The sequence below is a fragment of the Eschscholzia californica genome, unplaced genomic scaffold (genome assembly GCF_041429995.1).
Source record: "Eschscholzia californica isolate CP2 unplaced genomic scaffold, dmEscCali1.0.p SCAF_2, whole genome shotgun sequence".
NCBI classification, from domain to species: Eukaryota; Viridiplantae; Streptophyta; class Magnoliopsida; order Ranunculales; family Papaveraceae; genus Eschscholzia; species Eschscholzia californica.
The window spans coordinates 46,809,570-46,835,761 of record NW_028238309.1 but is presented as its reverse complement, the minus strand read 5'-3'; the positions used below and the strand labels follow the sequence as shown (position 1 = coordinate 46,835,761).

At 36.6% G+C, this 26,192-nt stretch overlaps 1 protein-coding gene across 5 annotated transcripts; it reads left to right on the top strand.

The window, feature by feature from the left end:
• The first annotated feature begins 17,315 nt into the window (after nucleotides 1-17,315).
• On the top strand, nucleotides 17,316-25,576 carry LOC147558436 (uncharacterized). 5 transcript variants are annotated; one of them, XR_015234377.1, is made up of 10 exons: nucleotides 17,329-17,530; nucleotides 17,630-17,715; nucleotides 18,418-18,562; nucleotides 19,458-20,550; nucleotides 20,623-22,214; nucleotides 22,824-22,911; nucleotides 23,033-23,091; nucleotides 24,104-24,158; nucleotides 24,355-24,449; nucleotides 25,324-25,576. XR_015234377.1 is itself a non-coding variant. In XM_086660099.1 (9 exons), the coding sequence occupies exons 1-9, from the start codon at nucleotides 17,480-17,482 to the stop codon at nucleotides 24,396-24,398; spliced, it is 3,213 nt and encodes a 1,070-aa protein (XP_086516225.1). In that variant the 5' UTR covers nucleotides 17,329-17,479; the 3' UTR covers nucleotides 24,399-24,568. The 5 variants fall into 5 exon arrangements, 2 of the variants coding, with proteins under 2 accessions (XP_086516225.1, XP_086516224.1); XR_015234376.1 differs by having other exon boundaries at nucleotides 17,316-17,530; nucleotides 19,458-22,214; XM_086660099.1 differs by lacking the exon at nucleotides 25,324-25,576 and having other exon boundaries at nucleotides 24,355-24,568.
• Nucleotides 25,577-26,192: the final 616 nt, after the last annotated feature.

The following is a 26,192-nucleotide window of genomic DNA, read 5'->3' as shown; positions in this document are numbered from 1 at the left end:
GGATACTTGGTAGATGGTGCTCTCTCTCTCGTCGATCTTCTCAATTCAACTGGTGGTTCATGTTGAACTTCCGTTCCTTGCTCAACATCATCACCCATAGGAACATCTTCATGAGCTTCATCTTCATGATTTTGTTCTTCACCTGCATTATCATGCATAACCTTAGAAGAGATATGTGGATCTAGATCAATGAGATCATTACTATGATTCTCATGCTTCTCAACTTTCCCGAAGTCCTCAATAGTTTGATTTTCAAGAAAGACCACATCTCTACTTCTAATAATCTTCTTATCGACTGGATCCCATAACCTGTATCCGAATTTCTCATCTGCATAGCCTAAAAAGATGCATTGCTTGGCTTTATCATCAAGCTTTTCTCTTTGATCTTTAGGTATATGCACAAAAGCCCTGCAACCAAACACCCTTAAGTGTTCATAACTGACTTCTTTCCCAGCCCACACTCTCTCAGCTACATCTCCATCTAATGGTGCTAAAGGTGATAAATTGATCAGATAACATGCAGTACGCATTGCTTCACCCCAGAAACTTTTAGGCAACTTAGCTTCTGAGAGCATACATCTGATCCTCTCCACAATAGTGCGATTCATGCGTTCTGCTACACCATTTTGTTGTGGAGTTTTGGGAACTGTCTGTTCATGTCGAATACCATGGGTTTTGCAATACTCTTCAAACGACCCGATATATTCTCCTCCATTGTCAGTGCGAATGCACTTCAATGATTTTCCTGTCTCCCGTTCTACCATGTTGTGGAAATTCTTGAAAACTGCAAGTACCTGATCTTTGGTCTTTATGGCATAAGCCCAAACTTTCCTGGAAGCATCATCTATAAAAGTAACAAAATACAAAGCACCACCAAGTGTTTTGACCTTTAAAGGTCCACAAACGTCAGAATAAACAAGCTCCAAAACACTGGATTTTCTTTCAGATGCATTCCTTTGAAAGGAAACTCTATGTTGCTTTCCTACTAAACAATGAGAACAAGTGTTTAAATTTATACCTTTTACGTTCGGTAAGACTTGTCGTTTAACAAGGATTTGAAGTCCTTTCTCGCTCATGTGCCCGAGTCTTCTATGCCAAAGATCAGTGGAAGAATCTTTTTCAACTGCATTCAATTCTCCTTTACACAGTTTTACTTGAGTCCTGTATAAAGTACAACACTTCTTCCCTCTTGCTATCACCATTGACCCTTTTGTGAGCTTCCACTTTCCATCACCAAAGTGACTGTGGTACCCTTCATCATCTAATACTCCGGTAGAGATTAGGTTATATCGAAGATCTGGTATATGCCTCACATTCTTAAGAATCAATGTACTCCCTGTGCTCGTCTCGATTTTCACTTCTCCAATTCCTACGATTTTTGAGAAACCTAAGTTTCCCATCCTGACTTTGCCAAGGTCACCAGTTCTGTAAGAGTTAAAGAAATCCTTACATGGAATAGCATGATACGAAGCACCTGAGTCAACCAACCATGTTGTTTCTGGTTCTGACTCAGCCATACTTAAGCAAGTGTCTCCACAACCTGAGAGCAAGATAATGTCATCACCTGAGGCAACTGCCGCAACATTATCTTGTTTTTCATCATCCTTTTTATTTTCCTTCTTTGGTTTCCTGCAATCACTCTTGTAATGACCCATTTTTCCACAACCAAAACATCTAACTTCTTTCTTTGGTTTTGATCTCCCCCTTGACTTATCACGGTTATGAGGTTTTCTACTTTTACCTCTCCCCCGTCTTTCTGTAACAAGTGCCTCTGAATGAGACTAGTCTGACGATGATTTCCTTCTTGTTTCTTCATTCAACAAACTACCTGTTACGTGATTCATACGCATTATGCCATCAGGAGCAGAATTGCTAAGAGACACCACCAATGTCTCCCAACTATCTGGTAAAGAATTTAGAAGAAGTAAGGCCTGCAACTCATCATCCAAAACTAACTTCATTGCAGAAAGCTGGTTTACTAGACTTTTCATCTCATTCAAGTGTTGAGCAATTGAGGTTCCTTCTTTATATTGTAATTTTCCTAGCTTTCTGAACAGGTAAGCCTTTTTGGCAGCTGTCTTCTGATCATACAATTCTTCTAATTTCCTCCATAGACTATAAGCGGAAGTCTCCGTCGATACATGATGAAAAACACTGGGTTCTACCCATTGTCGAATAAATCCAACAACCTTACGATCTAATACCTTCCAGTCTTCTTCATCTATCTTCATCGGTTTTGTACCGTGATTTTCAATGGGTGCAGCTAGGTCTTTGCAGTATAACAAATCTTCCATTTTTGCTTTCCACATCAAGTAGTTTTCTCCATCTAAACTAATCATGCAATTAGTATTCACTTCCATATTTCTGAACAATAAATTCAACCTTAGCTCTGGTACCACTTGTTAGGAAAAATAACCTAATTAACTTGTTCAGGAATATGAAGATAAACGATGCGAAAGTAAAAGTAGAGACACCAAGATTATTTAACGTGGCAAAAAACCCCTCCAAACTAGAAGGTAAAAAACCACGGGACCTAGTCCAGAAATCTTCCACTATAATTAAATAATGGATTACACAATTCTTCAAGATGTGTAGAAACACTCTTGGACAACTCTTCACCAAACCTATGGTGGATAAACTGAACAAAGAAACAAAGAAATAAAATCTCTTACTCCTTAGGATTTGAACAAATCCTAGATCACTAAAGGTTGAAGAAGATAACCACAAACTAAATTGCTTCACAAGATTAATAATCTTCTTTTCTTCAAACCAATATTCTGCTCTTTCAATCTCTTGAAAGAACCACTTCAGAAATCTCTCTTTCTCTGACTTCTCTTTGTTCTGGAAGTTGTTGTGTATAATCTCTTCCCTTTCATTCCCTATTTATAATAATAAATAAGGAGGTTTACCAATAGAAATAGGAATTCCTTTTTAGGCTTGAAAAATAGAAGTTTCTATTTTTTTCCCCAAACAAGGAATAAGGGAAATCCTATTCCAACTAGGAGTCCTTTAATTATAAGGAGGGACCCCAACAAAACAAATATTTGACGATCGACCTAGTGGTAGGTCAGCTCTAGGCTCTAGGGGCTGTTATTTGTCGTGTTTCGGACTCTCTATTCTCCTTTGTTCTCTTTGTATGGATGGTGACATGTCCTCTATCTACAAAAATGAAAATGACACCACTCCTAATTTAGAGTGGTGCGAGTCAAGTTTTTGGGCAAGACAACAACCTGACTTGTTTTTTTGTCGAGATTTGCGTTAGAACAATCAATTGTATAACTAAATCACTTACGAAATTCTTTAGATTTTTCTTAGAACATCGATATTTGAACTCTGATCACTCTGGTGGAAAATCCTTTTAACGTATAAATATTATCTTTAACGGAAATGCTACTGTGCCCAAAGAGGGTGACTTAGAGGATGCCCAGTCTAGTCACCCTCATGACGTGGCGCGTTGAATTCTTTGACCGAAATCTGGCTGTTCAAATTGAACGGCCAAGATAAAAAAAATCAAATATCCCAAAACCCAAATCTGAAATCTCTCTCCCATCTCTATCTCTCTCGTCCCTCTCTCTTTGTGAACACCATTAATGATCTTCCTCCCTCACGTATGTAGGGTTTCTCCATCCCGTGTTTCTCTTTATCCATCCCGCATCTCTCTATCTCCATCATGTATCTCTCTTTCTCCATCTTGTATCTCTCTTCCTCTCTAAATATCTCCAACTCAAAAACCCTAGCATCAATGAGGGATTGAAGTCACCGGCTTCGAGTTTAGTGATCTTTGAAGGTGAGTTTCTTGCTTAAACTAGAATCAAAGACGAATTGAAGTAATCATTTCTTGTTCACTTAGTTATAGGTTAGACTTTATAGGGTTTTTTTAGCTATTGTAATCTTTGTACTCCATTGTTCAAATCCTCAAATTTTTGGATTAGAAAGTAAAGTTGCTTATTTTGACTAGAAATCAATGTAAACTTTGGTTCGGCGACGGTCTTTATTGTGACCAATGGAGTAATCTTATCAATTTATTGTGATTTTCTGTTTTAGATGATTACAGTGGAAACCGAGGAAATGCTGAGCCAATTCAACATGAACATGACTTATGAACCGTGCATTGGAATGACTAGACTCGCTCGATGGGAACAATGGCATGGATCCGCCTAAGGAGGTCGAAAGTTGTTTGAGAGAAGTGAAGGTTGGAAAGGAGTGCGTATCCAATGGTCGTGTTTAGAGTTATCGACAAACTCTTTAACTATAATATAATGTTTTAGTAAGAATTGAAGGTTGAAAACGACTCTGTATCGGATGGATGGTCGTGTTTAGAGTTATCGAAAAACTCTTTAACTATGATATAATGTTTTAGTAAGAAGTGAAGGTTGGAAACGACTGTGTATCGGATGCTCGTGTTTAGAGTTATCGACAAACTCTTGACTATGATATAATGTTTTGCTAAGAAGTGAAAGTTGGAAAGGAGTGCATATCGGATGGATGGTCGTGTTTAGAGTTATCGACAAACTCTTTGACTATGATATAATGCTTTACTAAGAAGGTTGGAAAGGAGTGCGTATGGGATGGATGGTCGTGTTTAGAGTTATTGACAAACTCTTTAACTATGATATAGTGTTTTAGTAAGAAATGTTCAGTTACTTTTACTTGGTCCACTCACTTTGTATTCCAGTTCCCTTTATCTATGTACTTTTATTTGTTGAGATTTATCTATGTACTTACTATTTAATATGAATTTATGAACTAGACTATTTTGTTGTTTAAAAATCATGATAATGTCTTTGTTAACTCACTCTTCATAGTTTTGGTGATTTTAAACTACAACTCTTATGTATTCGAGGTCTTTGTATAGAGATTTGAAGTTGACTGTTTTGATGGCCAAAGACATACTTCAGTAGTTATACTAAGAGATTCGAAGAGTTAATTGAAGTATACAGGGTTATATGCAAACTTTACAAGTTGTTTCCCCAGGTTCATGTTTGTTGATGAAAAATAATTAAACAATTAAGAATTAAGAATTTGAGAATTTGTATGTAAATCCAAAGAACCAAGCAGCAGTAATGTTGAAATTGAATTTTTTAGGTAATTATGGATTCATGACCATGTGAAAAACTTTCTCACACTTGCCTCCCTCCCAAAGAATATAAAATCCACTGTACAACCTGCTTCTCTCCCAAAGAATTTAAAATCCACTATACAATTTGGCTCCATCCCAAAGAAATTAAAATCCACTGTACCAATTCTACTATGTGACGTCAACAGTTGGTAGTCCAAGTGGTTCCAAGGTGTTGACATAAACTCCAGAAATCCCTGGAGGTCTCAGGTTCAAATCCCAGAGAAGATGGAATCTTTGGTTATTTGATTTGAGATTATTAGGGTGTAAATAATGTAGTTGGGCTTTAGGCCATTGTCTTGTTGGGCTATAGGCCCGGTCTTGTTTCAGTTTGAGTGGGCAGTTATTGAGCGTATCACATCTTTGATGTATCAATGCCAAATGTAACGACATACGTAGATCGTAGTCGACTTCCAAAAAAAAATTTCTACTATGTGACAGTTGGTGTAACGAGATAAAGAAGGAAAAAAGGGAAACTGCCTGTAGTCATGTAATAAAGAAGGAAAAATGGGAAACTGCCTGTAGTCATGTAACCTTCAGCCTTACCCTTACTATCATCTTCATCAAAATCAAGCACCGCCATGAATGATCAATCTGGAAATTAAGGGTTGTCTCTCCCATATGCACAAAAGAATTAATAGGCTTCCATGAAAAGTTGCATCCAATAAAACCTGTTTCATTCATGAAAAATAATAAATCAAAATACAATACATTACCGAATAATGCAATAAATACTACTAGGACATCAAAAGTTTTCATACACACTACATACTCTAATCTGTCTCTTATATATACAGTATTCATGGATTAGCTTCCTTAGAGCATCTCCAATGGGACACTCTAACAAACACTCTATAAATCCTAATTGTCAAGTGTCAATAGAGATTCTCTTTCCTAAATGTTAATATAGAGACACTCTAATTTTTGTTGATCTCCAATGGAGATCTCTAAAGTTTCTATACTTAATACACATGTCCATCTTCAATTCAATAGATAAAAAGTGGTTGAAAAACAAAGTTTTCTATTGGTTGGAATATTAAAGTAACACTTAGAGAGTCTCAAGTAGACACTCTCATTTTAGAGTTTCTCTCTCTAGACACTCTATAATAAATGTGTCCACCTCATATTAGAGTGTCTAACAAAGTGTTCCATTGGAGATGGTTTTTTAACAAAAACTCTCAAAAATCAAATGTGGCACTCTAAGTATTAGAGATTGAGTGTCCCATTGGAGATGCTCTTAGATAAAGATGGAATTTAGAAGCAATAGCAGCAGCAGCAGTTACTATAATAACTATAACAACAATCAACAATATAGTTATATAAAGAAGAAACAGTTGTTTCTAAGGAGCTACCAGTTTAACAAGAAAATAAGTTTGATGGAGAGAATGAAAAGATCACCATAGAGTGATAGATACACTCTTTACCAACAAACATAAAGACTCAAAAAGGTGCAAAAATCACTGTTCACATTGACATAGCTACCTTAACTGCCTATGTCAAATTGCCCAACACACTACTAGTAGTTGATCAAATATCGCGTTCAACTAACCATGATGATTCAACCATATCCAAAAAAACAAAAACAAAACATTCAACCATATACAATGAACAATATTATAAACATATAGAAAAAAGAAATGAGTAGATAAAATTATGAACTTACTTCAATCGGTCGGAAGAGTGTCGCCCTTCAATTTTTTCCTGCTCGTCCTCTTGATTGGTTTTAACCTTTTTTCTCGTGGGCGTCCTTTGCGAGTAGTAACTAATGGATCATCGATATTAATGTTTCTGCTACTTTCTTCAAATGATTCATCAGTCTTTTTTTCATTCACACTTGGAGCAGTTGGTTGAATCGTTTTATACATCCCCAACGCATCATCAACCCACTCTAAAAGACTCAAGAAATGGTTTTTATGCTCTGAAGCAAAGTCTGCAAGTTCATTAAGTTTGCGGCATAATATATTGTATCGCAATTCCTCTTCAGTCCCCTTTTGACCCTCCACTTCAATCGTCATCTTTGTGTGAGACCTACGTACATCTTTTCTCCATCGTCTAAGAATATATATTTCGAGTAATAAAGATATTCGGTTTTGTTGTAACACTAGAAGGGCATGCCTACATACTATCCCCTTGAACTCGAACGCATGACAAGAACATCGAACTTCAGTAGTAGACCTCACAAAGAGCACAATAAATGTCACGTTCTTTGAATAACCTTCTATCGAAATTTCCTCTCCTATCTCATGTTCTACCCCCATGTGGGTCTCACGGGTTGAAATCGAATAACAATATATCTTTCCAGTAATCTCTGACTGAAACTCTTGAAATTTTGCTATTGTGTATACATTTTGAATTTGTTTCTCCATTGGTAATGTAGTCAAACATGGAACCATTTGCGAGAAAGACTTGAAGTCAGCTAATTTCTCGTTTTTAATTTTTTTCTACGAAGCATAAACACATTGTTCCACAAATTATTTTAGTGTCGTCTTTGAGTTTAGATATCCGTCAAAAAAAGCATTGATCCCCTCACTTCTCTGAGTGCTAGACATACCGGCCCAAAAATACGGTTTCACAAAGCACTGAACTCATCTTCGTCTCTCTCCGTATAATCCATCTAACCATTCATTATTATGCAAGTGAAAGGTATTGATCATCTCATTCCATTTTCTCTCAAACTCCTCTACATTTTGGATGTCAAATACCAACCTTTTTAAAATTTTAGTTATTGCCTCATAATTGGTGTAACTACCAAACTTGTTACGCACTTTTTTCATTATATGCCACAAACACCATCTATGCCTAGTATTTGGAAATACTTTCTCAACTGCAAGTTTCATAGCTGCATCCTGGTCAGTAATGATACCTTTAGGAGCAACATTATCCATACATTCAAGCCAAGCGGTAACGAGCCAAACAAATGATTCAGTATCTTCTTTTGTGATTAAGCCAAAACCAAAAAGGATCGACTGTCCATGGTGATTAACCCCTACAAATGGCGCAAATGGCATCTCATATATATTTGTCTTGTAGGTGGTGTCAAATGTGATAACATCACCAAATTCCTTATATGCTTCTCTACTTCGCCCATCCGTCCAAAACACATTTTTTAGCCGACCATATTAGTCCAAATCAGTTTTAAAGAAGAACCCATTTCTTTGTTCGACCATTTTCAAGAAAAAAATGTATAATGATTCTGCATCACCTTTACCAAATCGTTCCCTTCTTTTTCATCTAAGAAATTCCTCACATCTTTTTCTGTAAATGGGACATTATCGTACCCACCAGCTTCTACAACGAGTCGGTGAAAATTTTTGTTTGCTGTAATATCTGCTTTATCACATAACTCGAGTTGCCTTTACACAGGCTTACTAATTGTTCTATTACATTTAAAGTACCGAGATGTTGTAGGACTAATGTCGTGGTTGTGGTCTAGATGAAATTTTGAAATCATCCAATATCCATTTAAGTCAAATCTTGCAGAAATTTTAACCTGACAACCTGTTCGACAACTTGGTCTAGGCTTCAAAGACTAGTAGTCTTAGAAACTCCTTTGCCTTCTCTAGAACACGAAAATGCTATATAAGTGTCATTCCCGTCGAGATTTTTCACTCTTGATCTCTTCTTAATAGAAAATCCCTTTTTCTTAGCATATATTTTGAAAAACTCGAATACCTCATCATCGGTACTAAATTTCATTCCTATTTCAGGTGGAACTAATGGTTCTTTGTCTGTGGCTTGTTCAACATTTTGATCAGTGGGAAACTCTTCTTGAACTACATTAATAGATTATAAAACTAAGTAAAATAAAATATTAAACAAGATAATTAAAACATATACTATTACATAGATATAAATCTCAAAAGTAAGAGATGAATAAGAAAAATAATGATGCTTTACTGACCTTCAAATTCAGAGTTATGTGATTGAATTTCACAACCCAAATCCGAAAAATCTCTTTCTGATTCACTTCCACCATCTGAAAACCTTTCCCCTTCGAAATCCAATACAGAGTTTTGAGTTTCACCTTCAAATTCAGAAATTGCCATCTAGGGTTTATCTTTTTGAGTTTGATTTGGAGAGATTTAGAGAGGGAGAGAGATACAGTATGGAGAAAGAGAAACACAGGATGGAGAAACCCTAGATACGTGAGGGAGAAAGATCATCAATGGTATTCATAGAGAGGGAGGGGAAGAGGGACGAGAGAGATAGAGACGGGAAAGAGATTTCTAATTTGGATTTTGGGGTTTTTTTTGGGGGCCAATACGTGGACAACCGTTTTTCTTATTACGTGGACAACCGTTTTTCTTATATGGACAACTATCTTATGTGGACAACCAAAATAATTAAATTTTTTTATATGGACACCAGTTTCTAAGGGGACAACTCTCTATTATTTTCACTCAAGTCCTCTTAGAATTAGATGTATTATTTTAACACCTCCCTCTTTTCTCCATAAACTCTAAATAAGTTTGGTCTTCTTCTACTACTTCATCTTCATCATCAACCCAAGATTCTAGCGAGAGAATTTTTGTGGAGAAGATTATGACATCAAACAAAGAGAAGGTAATTGTTGAAGGATATTCCTAACCAGAAAGATCAGATCTAAAAATCCTAAAACTCGTTAAACTTTTAAAACCTAGAAATCAAAAATTTCAAAACCCAAGATTTTTTTACAAACAAGTAGAGTTGTTCATGCTTCGTGGAAAATCGACAAAACATGAGAGATCTTAATTTCTGACTTTTTGTAAAAAAAAAAAAAAAAAAAAAAAAAAAAGAAAAAATTCTGACTTGCCAATTTCGTAGATTTCCCACGAAAATTTGGCAAGACAGAAGGAAACTTGCCACGAAAATCTACCATATTTTCGTGAATTTCCCACGAAATTCTAGGAATTTCTTCTCACTTCGATTTTTTGCCTTGAAATCATTGTATATTCTTTAAAACTACCCAAGCGAAAATACAAAATAAAATTAAAAAAGTTAGAGTTTTACCTCATCAATGTAGGGTTTGATTAAAACACATCTAGGGTTTGATAAAAAACAAAGGGAAGTAGTAGGACCTATAGTTTACTGAAAAACAAAGAGAAGTGGTAGAAACTATAGTTTACTAAAAAACAAGGAAAGTGGAGATTGATGAGTTTTATCTTCCTCATTCATCTAGAGTTTGATAAAAAAACAAAAGGAAGTGGTAGAAACTATAGTTTACTTTTAGTAGCAGTAAAAGAATAAGACTAAGAAGAAGAAGATGATGAAGAAGACGACAACTTAAGTTTTTAATTTTGAACTATTATTTTGTTAATGGTCCAACTATTAGTATTTAAGACTTTATGGAGTTGTCCCCTTATTAAATCAAAGTCAACTAAGTCAAGCATAATTGACTCACACTCGACCCGAAAATAATTGCCCATATAAAAAAAACAGTTGTCCACGTATTGGCCACCTTTTTTTTTTAATCTTGGCCGTTTAAGATTGAACGGCCAGATTTTGGTCAACAAATTCAACCCGCCACGTCAGGAGGGTGACTGGACTGGGCATCCTCTAAGTCACCCTCCTTGGGCACCATAGCATTTCCGTATCTTTAATTATATAATTGTGCATTGACGTGATGGTTCATAGCTTAAGTTGATGCCAATGACTTTACTGCAATTAACTTTAGCATGCCTCCGACATTTCCAAGTGGAAGAAAAAGGAAGAACCCTATCCGTACAGATAGAACTGCAGGTTAATTCTTTTTTGTTTGGAAAAACGAATGAAATGGGGAGACGTAGAAGTTTCATGTGTTCCTTCTTTTTAGGGTAATGCTATTCCTCATCTCCAAATCTGCCTCTCAAAGCTTAATAGTCTTTATAACTTTTAGAGTGGGATAAGTTTTTCTTGGCTAATATTGTATCATTTGAATCACTAGCTACCCACTTAAAGCACTTTGACCTTAGCCGGTGAAATAAAAAAAATATGTATATTGAGATATGAGACTGTTTGAATAAAGAAGAAGAAGAAGAGAAAAATTGTAAATGTTATTTTTCAAATCAAATTAATGAATTACATTTAGAACTCTGTTTAAATAGAGTTTCTAGAGAGAGAAAGAAACAGAGGAGGAAAGAGAAACTTGTTACAACTAACTAACTAATTCTCTAACTAACAAACTCAACTCAACTCTTTTTTTTTAAGACAAATCAACTCTAACTAACTAAGTTGTTAACTCTAACTAAGTTGTTACTTTAATTAGTTGATAATCATTGATTATCCTTAACATCCCTTGCAAACTCAACATAGGTGGAGAGATGTTGAGTTTGGAACGAAGAACAGAGAACCAAGAAATAGATAGGGAGGGACTTGGTGAGAATGTCAGCAACTTGATCATGGGTTGAAATATGACGAACTTGAAGTTTCTGTTGCTTAACCATATCCCTGACAAAGGTGGTATGCAATCTCAACATGCTTCATTTGACAGTGAAAGATTGGATTTGTTGTTAAATTAGTTGCCCCCAAATTATCACACCATAGAATTGGGCAAGAACCAGAGATGATCTTTAATTCAACAAAGAGAGACTGAATCCATAGAAGCTCAGAGGTAGCATTTGCAATTGCCTTGTATTCAGCCTCAGTGTTGGATTGAGCCATAGTACTTTGCTTCTTGGAACACCATGACATCAAATTGGCACCCATAAAAACCAAAATTCCACCAATAGACTTTCTATCATCTGGACAACCGACCCAATCAACATCAGAGAATGCTTAAAGATCATTATCAGAGAAACCAGTAAGAGTGAGATAAGACTTTTGAATTTTAAAAGTATGATCGATAGTGTTTTTGAGATATCTTAATATCCTTTTAACTGCACACCACTGATCTTGAGTGGGTTGTTGAAAAAATTGACATACTTTATTGACAGAAGAAGAGATATTTGGTCTTGTAATGGTTGCATGTTGTAAGGCTCCCACTATACTTCTATATAATTTGATGTCTGAGTCACTTAATGGTTCACCAACATCCTTTTTCAGAACTGAGTTGGTAGCCATAGGGGTAGACACAGGTTTAGCTTCACTCATCTTTGTTTTGAGTAAAAGATTTGAAATATATTGTTGCTGAGAAAGAAGAAGTCCGTCTGTAGAAGATAAGACTTCAATACCAAGAAAATAATTGAGAGAACCCAAATCAGAACTAGCAAATTTTTGAGAGAGTGAGTTAATGGTGAACTGCACCAAAGAGGGATCACTTCCTGTTATGATGATATCATCCACATAGATGAGTATATAGATGACATGAGCAGAAGAATTGTTGAAGAACAAAGATGTATCAATTTGGGAAACTTGAAAATCTTGGTTTAGAAGAAAGTTACTTAATCTTTCAAACCAAGCTCTATGAGCTTGCTTAAGACCATAGAGAGATCTCTGTAGTTTGCAAACATGATGGGGTTTATCTGAATCAATGAAGCCAGGTGGCTGACTCATATAAATTTCTTTTTTTAGAAATCCATTGAGAAAAGCATTTTTAATATCTAGCTGTCGAAGAACCCATCCTTTTGAGACAGTCAAAGATAAGATAATTCTAATAGAAAATGGTTTAATAACTGGACTAAAATTTTCTTCATAATTTATGCCTTCAACTTGATTAAAACCTCTAGCCACTAACCTTGCTTTATATCTAGATATAAAACCATCTGCATTAATTTTTATTCGAAAATTCCATTTGCACCCAATAATATTCATGGTTGGATTTGAAGGAGTAAGAATCCAAGTACCATTTCGAATAAGAGCATTAGTCTCTCCTGACATAGCTAACCTCCATTTGGGATCTTTAGAAGCCTGAATATAAGTAGTGGGAGTGAGAGCAGTACTGTTATTTGGTAGAAACAATATACGCATTGGGTTTTCTGATTCCATCTTTAGCTCTGGTTGTCATTGGATGATTGGTCAAGATAGAAGTAGATGAAGTAGGAACAGAAGAAATAAGAGGAGGAATAGAAGAAATATGAGGAGGAATAGAAATAAGGAAGGACAGAAGAAATAGGAATAGAAGAGAGATTAGGAAAAGGGAGAGGAGAAAGTGGAATAGAGACAGAAGGTTGAGTAACAGAAGGTTGAGTAACAGAAGGAGTAGAAAGAGAGAGATAAGGAAATAGGAACTCATAAAAAACAACGTTGGTATAGATAATTATTTGGTGAGTAAAGGATTTAGAGATCTATATCCTTTATGCTTTGGACTATAGCCAAGAAAAATATGACAAGAGGTTCTGAAATCAATTTTGTGCTTGTTATAAGGTCTAAGACATGGATAACATCCACATCAAAAGATTTTTAGATAGTCATAGTCAGGTTTAGTATGAAATATTGCTTCAAGAGGAGAGATATTATGAGGAACTGGAATTGAAAGTCGATTTATGAGATATACAGCAGTTTCAAAAGTAAAAACCCAAAATATTAAAGGTAAATTAGCATGAGCTAACAAAGCTAGACCTGTTTCCACTATATGTCTATGTTTTCTTTCTAGCATTCCATTTTGAGCATGATCATGAGGGCAGGAAATTCTATGGCCAATACCATTTGCCTCAAGAAATTTGGAAACATCTCGAAATTCACCTCCCCAGTCAGCTTGAATACACTTAATTTTGAGTGATAATATGTTTTCAACATGAGATTTGAAAAAAAAAATGTAGAGAAAACATCAGACTTTTGAATGAGAAAAAAACTCCATGTATATCTGGCACAAGTATCTAGAGAAGGTATATCTTTCGACCAAGATGACAATGCGTACGATTTGGCTCATAGGATAATGATGACTTTATTTGGAAGATCAATCAACCTGGTTCAATTAGGAGTCGTAATGTTTAGCTAGAAGCCGCTTACGACTGATGGACACCGAGAATGGCAACTTGAACAACGAGAATAGTCTGATGGAAACTAGCATATAGATGGATATGATCCAGTCTGATAATGCTTAAAAGATAGAAAAGAATCGGACTCGAAAGGGATGTCCGAAAAGGAGCAAAACCCACTTTTGGGCCAATTAGGGAAATCCCTCAAAGGGAGATCCCTGGCCGGCCAAAAGAGTGAAGTGGGCCGGCCAAAACCAAGCCCATAAAGGGCTGGTGTGGCCGGCCACATCAAGGGGAAACTCTAATTGGGATTTGATCCTAATAGGGAATTCCAGTTAGATAAACCTCTAACTAATGCTTATCTTTTCTGAATGGACTTTTAGGATTCCTTATTTGAGTAGAACTCTACTAAGGTATTGCCTATACAAGGACCAACTTAAAGTTCAGAAAAGGTGTGGAATTTTCTCAGAAGAAAATCATATCTCTCATACATCTCAGAGAGAAGAAGATTTTAGAGAAAAGTCTCATTCTATCCATCAAGTCTACAAGAAGGTATTCTTCATCTCACCCTTCAAGAAGGTCCTAGCTGACTGAAAAGAGGGAATTTAAGTTATTTATTCGGTGTCTCAAGTAGAAGAGCTACACTTGAAGCTCTCTATATTTTGAATACTGGTCAGAATTTAGTTCGTGGGAAAGTGAATAAAGGTATTCTTCTTCCCTTCTAGTTCATTGTTAGTTTATGTATATGATCCTGGATAACTTAGTGTTAAACATTAGGTGTTTGAGATTCCGCTACCAAAACTAGTTAGATGATTAGGGTAGTCTTAGAGACATGTAATTCCCAACAGTGGCATCACGAGCCGTTTGCATGAAATTATCTTTGGTTAGAACGAACTATATTTAAACTTGAAATTGATAGATAGATTTGTTTGAATAGGGATTCGAACATGTTTTTTATTAGTTTAAATATGATTTAGATGTAATCAATTAGGGTTTTGAATGGGATTAAAAGACCCAAAACATTAAAATCTTGGTTTGTTGAAAAGGGTTTTAGAAAACTAGTTTGGCGTTCAATAGATTTTGATGAAAATCATCAAAATACGAGATTTTTTATGATGAATATCATCAAAACAGCAGCTGGAACAGTGGGAAAGAGAAGGAAGAAGGTCTAGGTCGGTTAGGGTTTCTAAATTTTTTAGAAACCCACTGGCCAGACCGGCTAGGACGCGTCCGTACCGGTCCAGCAGGTCTCGGGGCAGTATCCCGAGACCCGGGATAGACGCGACTAGAAAGTCCCGGTCCAAGCAGGAACGGGATTTCTAGTCCAAAACGGACTGGGAGTCCGAGATTTTAGAATCTCGGACATCCCAGACGCGTCTGGGTATTCCTAGTTGGTCTTGGTCTAGGACCGAGACCATGGACGCGAGAATCCCCCAAATTTTAGGTTTTATAATTATCCTCCATTTGTGTTCTTCAATTTGTCGGTGAAACTTTTTAGGGGTATTTAGCGATACCCCCTTTTTTAATTGGATATTAGGGATACCCCCTTTTTTGTACTTAAAAGTACAAAACTACCCTTATTTTTATTGTTTCTTTTTTTTCTTCGATATCTTATACCTCTTCGATGTTATGCGTATCAACTTATTTTCGTTTCTCATAATTTTTTTTCCTCTCATCTATCTTTTTTTAATTTACCAACTACATTTATCGAAAATTTAAAATCGATAAATCACCACGACCGACATATTGTATTTTCTTGTCTTCCCTTTCATATCACTATGACCGACATAACACTCTAACTTTGGTCTTCTCGTGAATTTTTCTATCTAGTTTGTAAATTCACGACTAACATAACACTCTAATTTTCGTTCGTTTCAAGAATTTTGCAATCTCATTTGCAAGTTCATTGAGTAATTTCATTTGAACTTTTTTACTTTTTGTTCGATTCATAATCTCAATTTCCATTGGTATTTTTTAAATGTATATGAGTTATAATTAATAAAAAGAACTATAGATATCAAGAGGTTTTCTTCAAATCAGTCACATACACCAATTTTAACGTAAAATGAAAAACAAATAGAAAGTTAATTTAAAAAAAAAAATATACGATTTTTATTTCGAATTGTTGTGATTTATCAATTTTAAATTTTCGATAAATGTTGTTGGTAAATAAAAAAAATGGTTAAGAAAAAAAAAAATATAAGAAACGAAAATAAGTTGATAAGCATAACATCACAGAGGTATAAGAAATTATAGAAAAAAAAAGAAACACTAAGAATAAGGGTATTTGTGTACTTTTAAGTCCAAAAAAGGGGTATCCCTAATATCCAATTAAAAAAGAGGTATCCCTAATTGGACATTAAGGATGAGGGGTTATCGCTAAATACCCCAACTTTTTGGTTGTGCATAAAGCAAAAACAACAAGTGTGAGTGCCTATAGAGAAAATCAGCCATGGTTCTTATAATTTCTGATACCTTCGGTGTTTTCTTATTCATAGTAACTAGCAAACAGGATAGGCAGTCAAGATTTTGGGAGGTGTAAAGGCGCCATCTTATAGTGTCTGCTGGTTACTAGTGCCCCCATATTCCATAAAATGTTTAAAGCGCCTCCTGGCAAAATAGACATTGCCACCACTTAAAATCGGTGGACTCGAGCCGATTTAATTACAAACTTCGGCTCAAGACTGTCGATATAGGCGCCTCTAAAACTTTGTAACATGAAACGAATTTATTATGGGTTATTTCCCTAATGGCCCCCAACTTTGTGACTAGCTTCCCGCCTGGCCCCCTACTTTACGAGAAATACCCATATGGCCCCTTCCGTTATAACACCGTCACTCTCTCTCCTCCATCATGTTTTCTCTCTCTGCCAACTCACGCCACATCATCTGTTACGCCACCTCATCACCATCTTCGGTAGAGGTCACCGGCCGGCCAAATTTCTGGTCGGCGACCTTCAAACTAAAAAAAAAAAATTTCTTTTTTTTTTTCTCTCTTCTGACCTTCGCCGGAGTAATTTTAGAGAGAGAGGAAGAGAGAAAAAAAAAATTTATTTTATTTTTTTTAGTTTGAAGGTCGCCGGCCGGCGACCTCTACCAGAGATGGTGATGAGGTGGCGTAACCGATGATGTGGCGTGAGTTGGCAGAGAGAGAAAACATGATGGAGGAGAGAGAGTGACGGTGTTATAACGGAAGGGGGCCATATGGGTATTTCTCGTAAAGTAGGGGGCCATGCGGGAAGCTGGTCACAAAGTTGGGGGCCATTAGGGAAATAACCGATTTATTATTGAGGTGTTGTAATGGCGCCCCTTGAAATGATGATGGCGCCCCGTATAGCAAATTTTGGAAAGAGCGTAAAGTGAAGGGGCGCTTATAACAATAAAAGAGGCGCCATTTTGTACTAGGACGTCAGGAAGGTCAGAAGGCGAGGAATTGACGAGCGAATCACTTCCCGCCTAAAAATTCACCACTTCAAGTTCCCCTTCTGATTTTCATTTTTGAACAGAAATCTCTCAAGAAAAAACGATCTCGTGTTTAGGTATTAACGAAGATGAACTCCAACCAAAATTCTCCTAACATTTCATCAACCTATCACAACGTTGTAAGTTTCCTCTCTCTCTCTCTCTCTATCTAACACTTCATTTTATCCGTTCTTTGTCACTTGTTTTCTTAATCTTGTTTTTATTGGTGTTGTTTTAAGGTTTGTTTGCAAGATTGGTGGTTGATCAAAGCAGAAAAGCAAATCGATGGAAAGATATTAGCAATTGAAGGATTAACGTTGAGAGAGTAAGCTTATTTACTTAAAACTAGGGTTTCCTTTACTTTTGCTTAGGGTTTCTCTATTTGCTTCTTTTGCTTTAACTTGATAGAAAATAGTAATAACCCTTTATCTTACTAGTGAGTAGCTCAGTAAAAACACACCCTAAGTCTGAGAAAGTTGAATGTCTCTATATTGCGGCAAATCAAGTCAATTTAGGGAGTTAGGGTAAAAAAATGTTGAGAACTGTTCTAGGATGAATTTTGTCATTTTTTCAGTTGAGTTTGTTATGGCCCCCACGTGATAGGACCAACCCAAGGGCCGCATCGGCTCCATGTTACCCAGAAAAAGACAAGTGTTAGACTCAAAGAACGCCACATGTGAGGGGGCGTGTGAGAATAGTCTCACATTAGAAAAGTGTGCTCTAGTAACCAAGAATATAATATGTAGGTATTTCCACTAATTGCTAATTGATTTTGAGTTGGATGACCACAGACTTAACAGTGTTGATATCGATGAGGTGGGAAGAATGAACCGTTCTCTCTAGTTTGTCAACTTGTGTCTACACTATGGTTTAAACACTGCTATTTAGCTCACTTATGGGCCACTTCCAATTTCAGTTCCTTGTAGTTTTCTCCACTTCCGTTCCTGAAAATTTAGAGAAGTAAATAAACAGATCATTACAACAACTATTTTGACCAGAAAGTTTGTTTCTTGATGATGAACCATAGGCATCGTGCAGTTAGAATGTTTTCCTCTGCTCCAATTATCAAGAGATATGACATGTTCACTCTTAAGTCAGCTGATGGAATCACTATTTTGATTAAGGGCTCCATGAACAAGTTTCGTACTATAGAAAATGGGTTTTCCTTGCAGGTTTGTAGATCTTGTTTATTGATTTTTTGACTTTAATATCTCACACCCTATTTTGAATTATTTTGTTGATGTAATATCATGTAAATTATCTGATAGAAGCATGCCAGCTTTGTATGTTTCATGGCGTGTTATTTCAAATAATTGTACACGAAGTAATGCACACACACACACACACACACACACACATCCATTTGAAGCTTGTCATGGCTTATAACAACATCCAATTAGTGAATTCATATTTGATTAAAACAGAACTTTCTGTAGCTCCATTCTATGCCTATGAATATGGAATGAAAAAATGAAATCTTAATTTTTGAAAGAGTCGTGATCCTCATACACTAGTCTTAAGTTAACACTTTGATACACTGACTCATGTGACTCATATAGATATGCACCACGAGGTGATTTTTGGTGACAAGGTGCGATATAGATCATAGATCATCATTAACGAAAAGTAGCCCACTCTAAAACTTGTTTTCCAGCATCTGGTGAACGGAAGTTAACAGTGATTCGTCCATTTTACTGTTGATTGCAATTAGTGAATGATGGAACACAAGGTTTAGAACTGATCGATTTCCAGTAACGGTGAATTGTCACAATACCAAGCATTTCCGTTAGGGTAATGACAATGTATTAGCTTGTACATTCAAAACAATGTAACCTGTCCTGACTCTCTTGAATGGTTAGAATACTTTTACTAGTAGGACAGTAGTTTTTGTTGTATTCATGAATTGTTATTTACGCAACAAATTCCAAGTGAAACATTGCTATCGTTCAATAATAAAAACACTACAGCCTCTTTAGTGTATGTCTCATTACTTAAGCTAATACCTTTCGTTTTATCCATTTACTGAATTACTCCAGTGTTTAATAATTATATTTTATCTCTGAGCAGGTATGCAATGATTTCATGCTTGGATTTCCTTATTACTGGGAAGAATATGCTGGTAAACTTTTTGAGAAAAACTTTGTGGGCTACGATGTTCCATCAAGTGTTTCTGACTTGAATCAGTTGACCATCCCTCCATCTGTACAAGTCTTAGATGATTCAACAGCTACAAGAGAACGGGATCATTTAGTTTCTTCCGCTTCGGAAAATCCCCGTGTGATGATTTCTTCCGATACTTCTAGTCCTCTTGTAATGCAGGTTTCCTTGCAGGAAGGAACTCCCAGAAACCAGCAGACATGCAATAATAATCTGGACCAGGAAGGTCTTTTACATGCTGCAGATGAGGAAGCTGCAGAAGGTGAAGACAAAATTATACTGAATGAGAAAGATAATTTGCGTGGTGAAGTTTGTCATGAGTATGAAAGCGAAGTTCCTAAAGAGAGCTGTTTTCAAGAGAGTATGGAAAATTCAACCACTGATACTGTTATCCAAGTGAAGTCCAACAGTGACAGGAATTGTGAAGAGAATGAGGATCATTCACATGCTACAGCTGGGGCAACTATGGAAAATGAGGATAAATTAGTGTTAAATAACCATGATAACCTCAACTGGGATAGTTGTAAGGAGCGTGAAAGAAGTTCAAAAGAGCTACCTTTCAATAAGAAAATAGATTTAACCAAAAATATCCCAGTACTGCAAGTAAACGAAGAAGTTAGCAAGACATCTGATGTTGAGCTCCTTCCAACTATTGAAACTCCAGTTGTCACACAAGATGGTGGGATAGATGGGGGAACCTTGAAGACCGAAGGCAATCTGACATCAAATAAACAATTTACTACCAATTGTGATGGTTCTAATGAGCCTCAGATCGAAGTTTTAGAAGAGAACTTTTCCGGAGATGGACTAGAAACTATTAGTGACAAAATTTGTGCCTCGCATGTTAATGCAGAAGTTATCGGGTTGTCTGATGTCGAGTCTAAATTAAGGAAGAAAGCCTTGAGTGACAAAGAAGATGGTGAAACTACAGTTCTTTTAGATACTTCAGAAAGAATAACCAGAAATTCGTTAAAAAAACTGAGGAACTGTGATTCTATCTCTGGTAAGTGTTCTGATCCAACTGGTATGGGTGCGAAAGTTTTTCCTAACATAATTGGTGAGGTTATCCCTGCAGGAGATGAAAGTATATCAAAAGGTTCTGAGAAATCAGGCAAGACAAGGCATGGTAAGGCGAGAGTAGTTGGCCGCCCAAAAAGTAAACGCACAAAGTTACCCCAAGAGTGTGAGGATGACAAGGTGTCTCTGATTGAGGAGACAGTGAGTGCTGCACGTAATTCAAGTGTTCCTGATACTAGTTTTGATGGTATCATGGAAATAGATGCTTCTGCATCAACTGGTCAAGGTGTTTCTGGATTTTCTTGTAGGTTAAGAATATGCAGTGATGTAATATTGAAGGATGATCTCTCAAAAAATCTTTCAATACCAAAAGCTTCTGATGCAAATGATACTAATCCGTCCAAGGTGACCAAGGATGTAATTGTAGATCTCAAAAGCCCATCTAGTAGGATGGGAAGTTCAAAAAAAAGTAAAGGGAATAGCAATAAGACTAAGAGTAGCTTGAAAAGTGAAGGACCGGCTACTGGGAAGGATGACTCCTCTAAGGATGCTTCAGCATCTAGAGAGCCTGATGCCAAAAATGGTGTATCTGAGGGTAGCAGTTTTGTTCCTGCGGACATCTCATTTAGTGACATTACAAAGTTCTCTAAAGTTAGAGGTAGACCTAAACGAAACACGAATCACTCCAAGAGGGAAGAAGCAAATGAACATTCTATTTCTTGTCCCCAAGACTATGAGGGTGTGCCAGAGCTTCATGTTGAGAAGAAACTAAGTCATAGTTCGGGTGTTGGCATTGATGGAATTCTGGAAGAATCTTTGTCAATGACACCCTGTGTAGGGAGTTCTAAAATTTTAGCAAGTGCTGTTAACTGCTCTACTACAGAGGATTTCTCTGCACAGGGGGAACTGGAGAGTAACGTAGATTGCTCAGCTCTTGGCACCCTAAATGTTACTACAAAGAAAGATGCTGCAACAAAATCTAGCGATATGTTGGCAAATGTTGAAGGCACAATGAATAAGAATAAATCAGTAGATTGTTGCTCTGAGAAAAAAAAGAATGATCTGGCAGAAACAACAGAGGGTTTTGAGAAGCCTGGCAGGACAAAATTGGTTGGAACCAAGGCGTCAAATGCTTCTGGCCCCAAAATTGACACAGTTAAGAGCACTGTGAGTCCTTACGAAGGCAGAAGATCGAGCAGCAGGCTGAGAAACTTGAAGTGGAAGGAGGAACAAACCACCAATAGTAAGCCGGATTGCAAAAGGAACAAGTTCAACGCTTCTCTTGCGAAATCTGATGCTGTAAAGGGTGGTGCAGATACCGCTGACGGTGAACTAGGAGACAGATTTCCTTCTGATCAGACCAATGTTGTACTTCAGGCGCCTGTTCTTCCAAAAACCAAGGAAGGTGATTCTGTAGATGTATCCCAAACTAATTGCATGCTTTCTTCTGTCACTACTGCTGCAGTAGAAAAAGCAAACTGTTCAAGTGCTGCTGTCGGTGCTGAGAGTAGTGAGCGGAGTAAAGCCTTCATAAACTCCAATTGGCTTGCTGATGTGGAGCAACCTGGTAAAGCTGAAATGTTAAAGGAACAAGAAGAAAGCGAAGGAAGCAAAGTAGGAACACCTGTAAGGAAAACAAAGAGGAAATCTGTAAGTTTCAAACTTAAGCTGCATTTTGCTTGCTTTGGTGAATAAAGTCATTTTTTTTACCATGCCATGGCTTTAAGTTTCTGTGTTGGGGGCAATTTAGTCAGTTGAAAAACCTAAACTACCTGACTAGAATGGTATACTTGAAAACTTACGTAACATGCAAACACACACCACACGTAAATGCTTGTTCGACATTTCATTTGGAAACTTGCTCTATTAGATTTTCTTTACATGTTCACTTTCTTATAATCCTCTTGGAGCATAATATTATCTAAGTTAGTGTCTAGTATGTAATATTGTTTCCTCTAATGTAAAAAAATACAAAATAAAGCACAGAATAACTAAGTCAATGTTATGCGAGTATAAACTGCTTGGCATCTTTGCGACGGCCAAACTGTAAGAATGAATCACTGTGCAATAAAAAACGATGTTACAGCACTATTATATGTGGTAGTTGTAGTCAGGTAGCATGACCATCACCATAGGTGATTGGGAACTTGGGATGGTTACTTCATGTTGTTTTTATGTATTATCATTTTTATTTGCATATACTTTTATGTTTTTATGTTCTGAATTTTGTATTACAATTATCTTTCTTCTATTGTTCAGGTTCCTCTCTCACTAATTAGGAAAAGTAGGAGGATTGACCCTTGTTTAGTTACTCCAGAATCTGTTAGATATGGGAGATCTAGATCTGGTAACTTTATCATTCCATTATAGAATAACTTCTGTTTTTCTCATTTGTTTCCCATCGGCTAAATTTCTGAATTTGATAATCTTTTCAATATCGCAAACACTTTTGTGTGGATATTTTGCAGGGAGACTACTCGTACCACCGTTGGATTTCTGGCGCAACCAAAAAGTGGTATACGACGTGGTATGAGCTAGCATTTTCTTCTGACATGTTTATATTATGTGCACACTGCACAGTTGGTTCACCTATACCTAGAGTAACATATATGCACCAACTAGTGTGTCCACATGAATTCTAGGGAATATGTTCTTTAGAATTTTCTGTTTGGTGTAGAATCTTAGGATCTTTTATTCTCTTCCGAAATCGTTTCTTAACCACTTGAAGTCTTCAGTCAATATCCACTGTTTCAGTAAATTTGTTGCCATGTGTCAAAAGTCCCCATTCCTTGACTAGATAATCTACGTGAACATATTAGAGAAACATGTAAATAAGCATATAAAGATAGAAGAAACCAAGGAATGAAGTGTCAGTTTTGGTGGAAATTTCGGTAGGCATGGAAATAAAAATATTTCGATCATTTCGACTGAAATATTTTGAAATTTATTTCTTTGACAAGACATTGCTAAGAGAAACTTAATTAAATTTCAGTAGGCATGGAAATGAAAATATTTCGGTTGTTTCGACTGAAATATTTTGAAATGTAATTCCTTGGAAGAAACACGAAGCACCCAAAAGTTAACTCTTCCATTCAAGATATATCCTAAATAGTACGGTCAAATGTGATGGCATTGCTTCCCATGGTATATGAACGGACAAAAAGAGGATGTTTCAAATCAATTTGACTTAACTCCTAATTCTGTGACATTGTTTTTGTTTTTCTTATTATGGCTATTGAGGTTCCTCTTCAAATCTTTTCACATATCATGGTCTGGTGAGTTATTTGGAAAGCACCACTCACACAATTGGGAGGCTTTACAATTGGACCGAAGGCATGAAATGGGCTAAAGCCTACTGTCTAGATTTCATATGTAGTTGGGAGGCTTTAGTTTCAAGTAATTGAGTCTTGTGCTAATGCTTTGTTTTCCTTTGGCTTTATTTCCAATCTTCTTGCCTCCGTTTATTTGTTTTGCTTTTTTAGGGTGGTAGATCAGTTTGTGGCTGTCTGGTACTAATACCAGTACTTATCATGTTGCAGGATGGTTGCATAGCTGGATTTCAGGATGGTCTGTCTGCTGTAAATTCCTCTCCAGGTTTGTCTCATTGTGCCTGTAAAGTGTGAACCAAAACGGCAAGTACTATTATGTGTGAAATGCGAACCATTTATTAATTTAATGGTCTAGCGATATGTACAATTCTGCATGGAGCATTTTATGGATTTTGGCAGTTGCAAGCATCACTTTACTATCCTCGTTTTTTGACAAATCAAGGGGTTTTCTCCGTTGGCAGGTAGCAAATCAGAACCACCAAGCAAAAACGGGAAACTCATGTGACCTTGTAGCTGTTTACCTGTTCGTTAGCAGAAATTGCTGTTTTGTAAATTGGTGAGGCACTTTAGTTCGTCGAATTGAAAAAAATGTCAGCTTCCAAACTTAAAATTCTTTAAATCCTCAAGAAATACCTTTTATGAACTTAAAATTATGAATGAAAATATGTGCTTTGCGTGTGGTTAGCTAGTCTCCCTAAGATGATTAAATGATTTGAGAAGCGTCTTATGATGGAATGAATCTATTGCTGTGGTCGGAAAACGATTTCAAGATGATAAAGAATGGATAATAAATTATGTAAGACAAAAGAAAATATTCATTTAGTTGAATGGGAAAAGGTGTAGAAACTGATTACTGAGCGGGGGGAAACCGCGGGAAGCAGCAAAATAAAACGAGTGGAGTGTTGTCAGGTGTATCCTTTAAAAGCTTTAAAGGCTACTTCATCCTTGTATTATGAGTAACATGGAGAAGGTAAGTGTTAAGTTCGTGGTCATCCAACTCAAAACCAATTGGCAATGAGTGGAGAGGACCTAGAGATTATATTCTTGGTTAAGAAATCACTTTTTTTCCCATGTGGGACTATTCTCACAGTAAGTACGGGTAATAATATCAGACACTGCTGTTAGTATAACTAGGCCAAAACGGTATACCGACGTACTCGTTTTTCCTTGTCGTAGTTATGATGTCCTTTATCTTCACATGCAGCTTCTTTTACTTTTAGATTGACTGAAGCTATTGTTTCCTCATCTTGCTATCAATGTGAAAGAGTACGCAAGAAAAGGTTTCATCTAATATATTCGTCTTAATCATCTCATCTAAATCATCTCATCTCCAATTTTTGTTTTATTCCTTGAATCGTTTGTTTTCTTGCTAGAAATTCCTATAGAGGTCGGTTCAGATTATTTGAGTGACACGGAACACATTTTCACAGGTACTTGGGTTTTGGTGGCATTGGTACTTCGGGGTAGTGTTTTAGTTGTTTGCAGATTGAAGAAGGTTTCAGGACCTTGGTTTTACAGTGTAAATTCGGAAAGGATTTTTTTTTTTCTCCTTTTAGCAGCAGAGGTTTGTAGCGTCAGAGTATGAACATTGACTATGGGCCTATGATAGTTACCTCACAGAAAATACTGAAGTTAAATCTTTGTTCTTAATCTCTTACTTCTATACAGTTTGCGATTATTCCATATTTTGTCTGTTGTCATTCTGTAACCAGTGTTTTGCGACATTGGGATTGTTCCCCTACTACTAAAACTGCAGAGGGAAAGTGGAGTCAGATAAACAGAGGTGCTACAATTTGATCTCGTTATAACAGTCGATTCTTCTAAAGTTGTTTCATATAGCAAAGGGTGCTTTTGCTACGGTTCTTGTGGGACATAAACTTTCAGCACTATATGAATGAGCACTTTCATCCATTCATTGGCAGTCTTTCGTGACAATTCTGCTTGTGCTTTTTGTGGGTTATGACTCCTAAAATGCATATAAAAACATCCCGGAAGATCTCTTACAGTACATGTGAAAATAGTCGAGAAAATGGCGTACAAAGTTTTTTATTTGTTGAAAGTCCTACAAAGTTGCAAAATGGAACAATTGCCAATTGGCTGTATATATCAAGTACATCTGTACAAGTGCTATCGTAAGGGTGTTTATATAGAGGCCACTCTTTTTTATTCTTGGGCAGCCCTCATTCTTAGCGGTCCCACTGAATGGGGCAGTCTGAGTCACTTGAACCTGGTCTAATCCGTGCTGAGCTTGAAGAACACACCTATGGTAGGACATCCTGTTCATTGCATAGGTGCTGAG

Coding starts and splice junctions, on each gene's coding strand:
- LOC147558436 (XM_086660098.1), top strand. CDS start 17,480: ATGAACTCCAACCAAAATTCTCCTAACATTTCATCAACCTATCACAAC. Junction 18,563..19,457: donor AAAATGGGTTTTCCTTGCAG/GTTTGTAGATCT, acceptor ATCTCTGAGCAG/GTATGCAATGATTTCATGCT. Junction 23,092..24,103: donor AAAAAGTGGTATACGACGTG/GTATGAGCTAGC, acceptor ATCATGTTGCAG/GATGGTTGCATAGCTGGATT.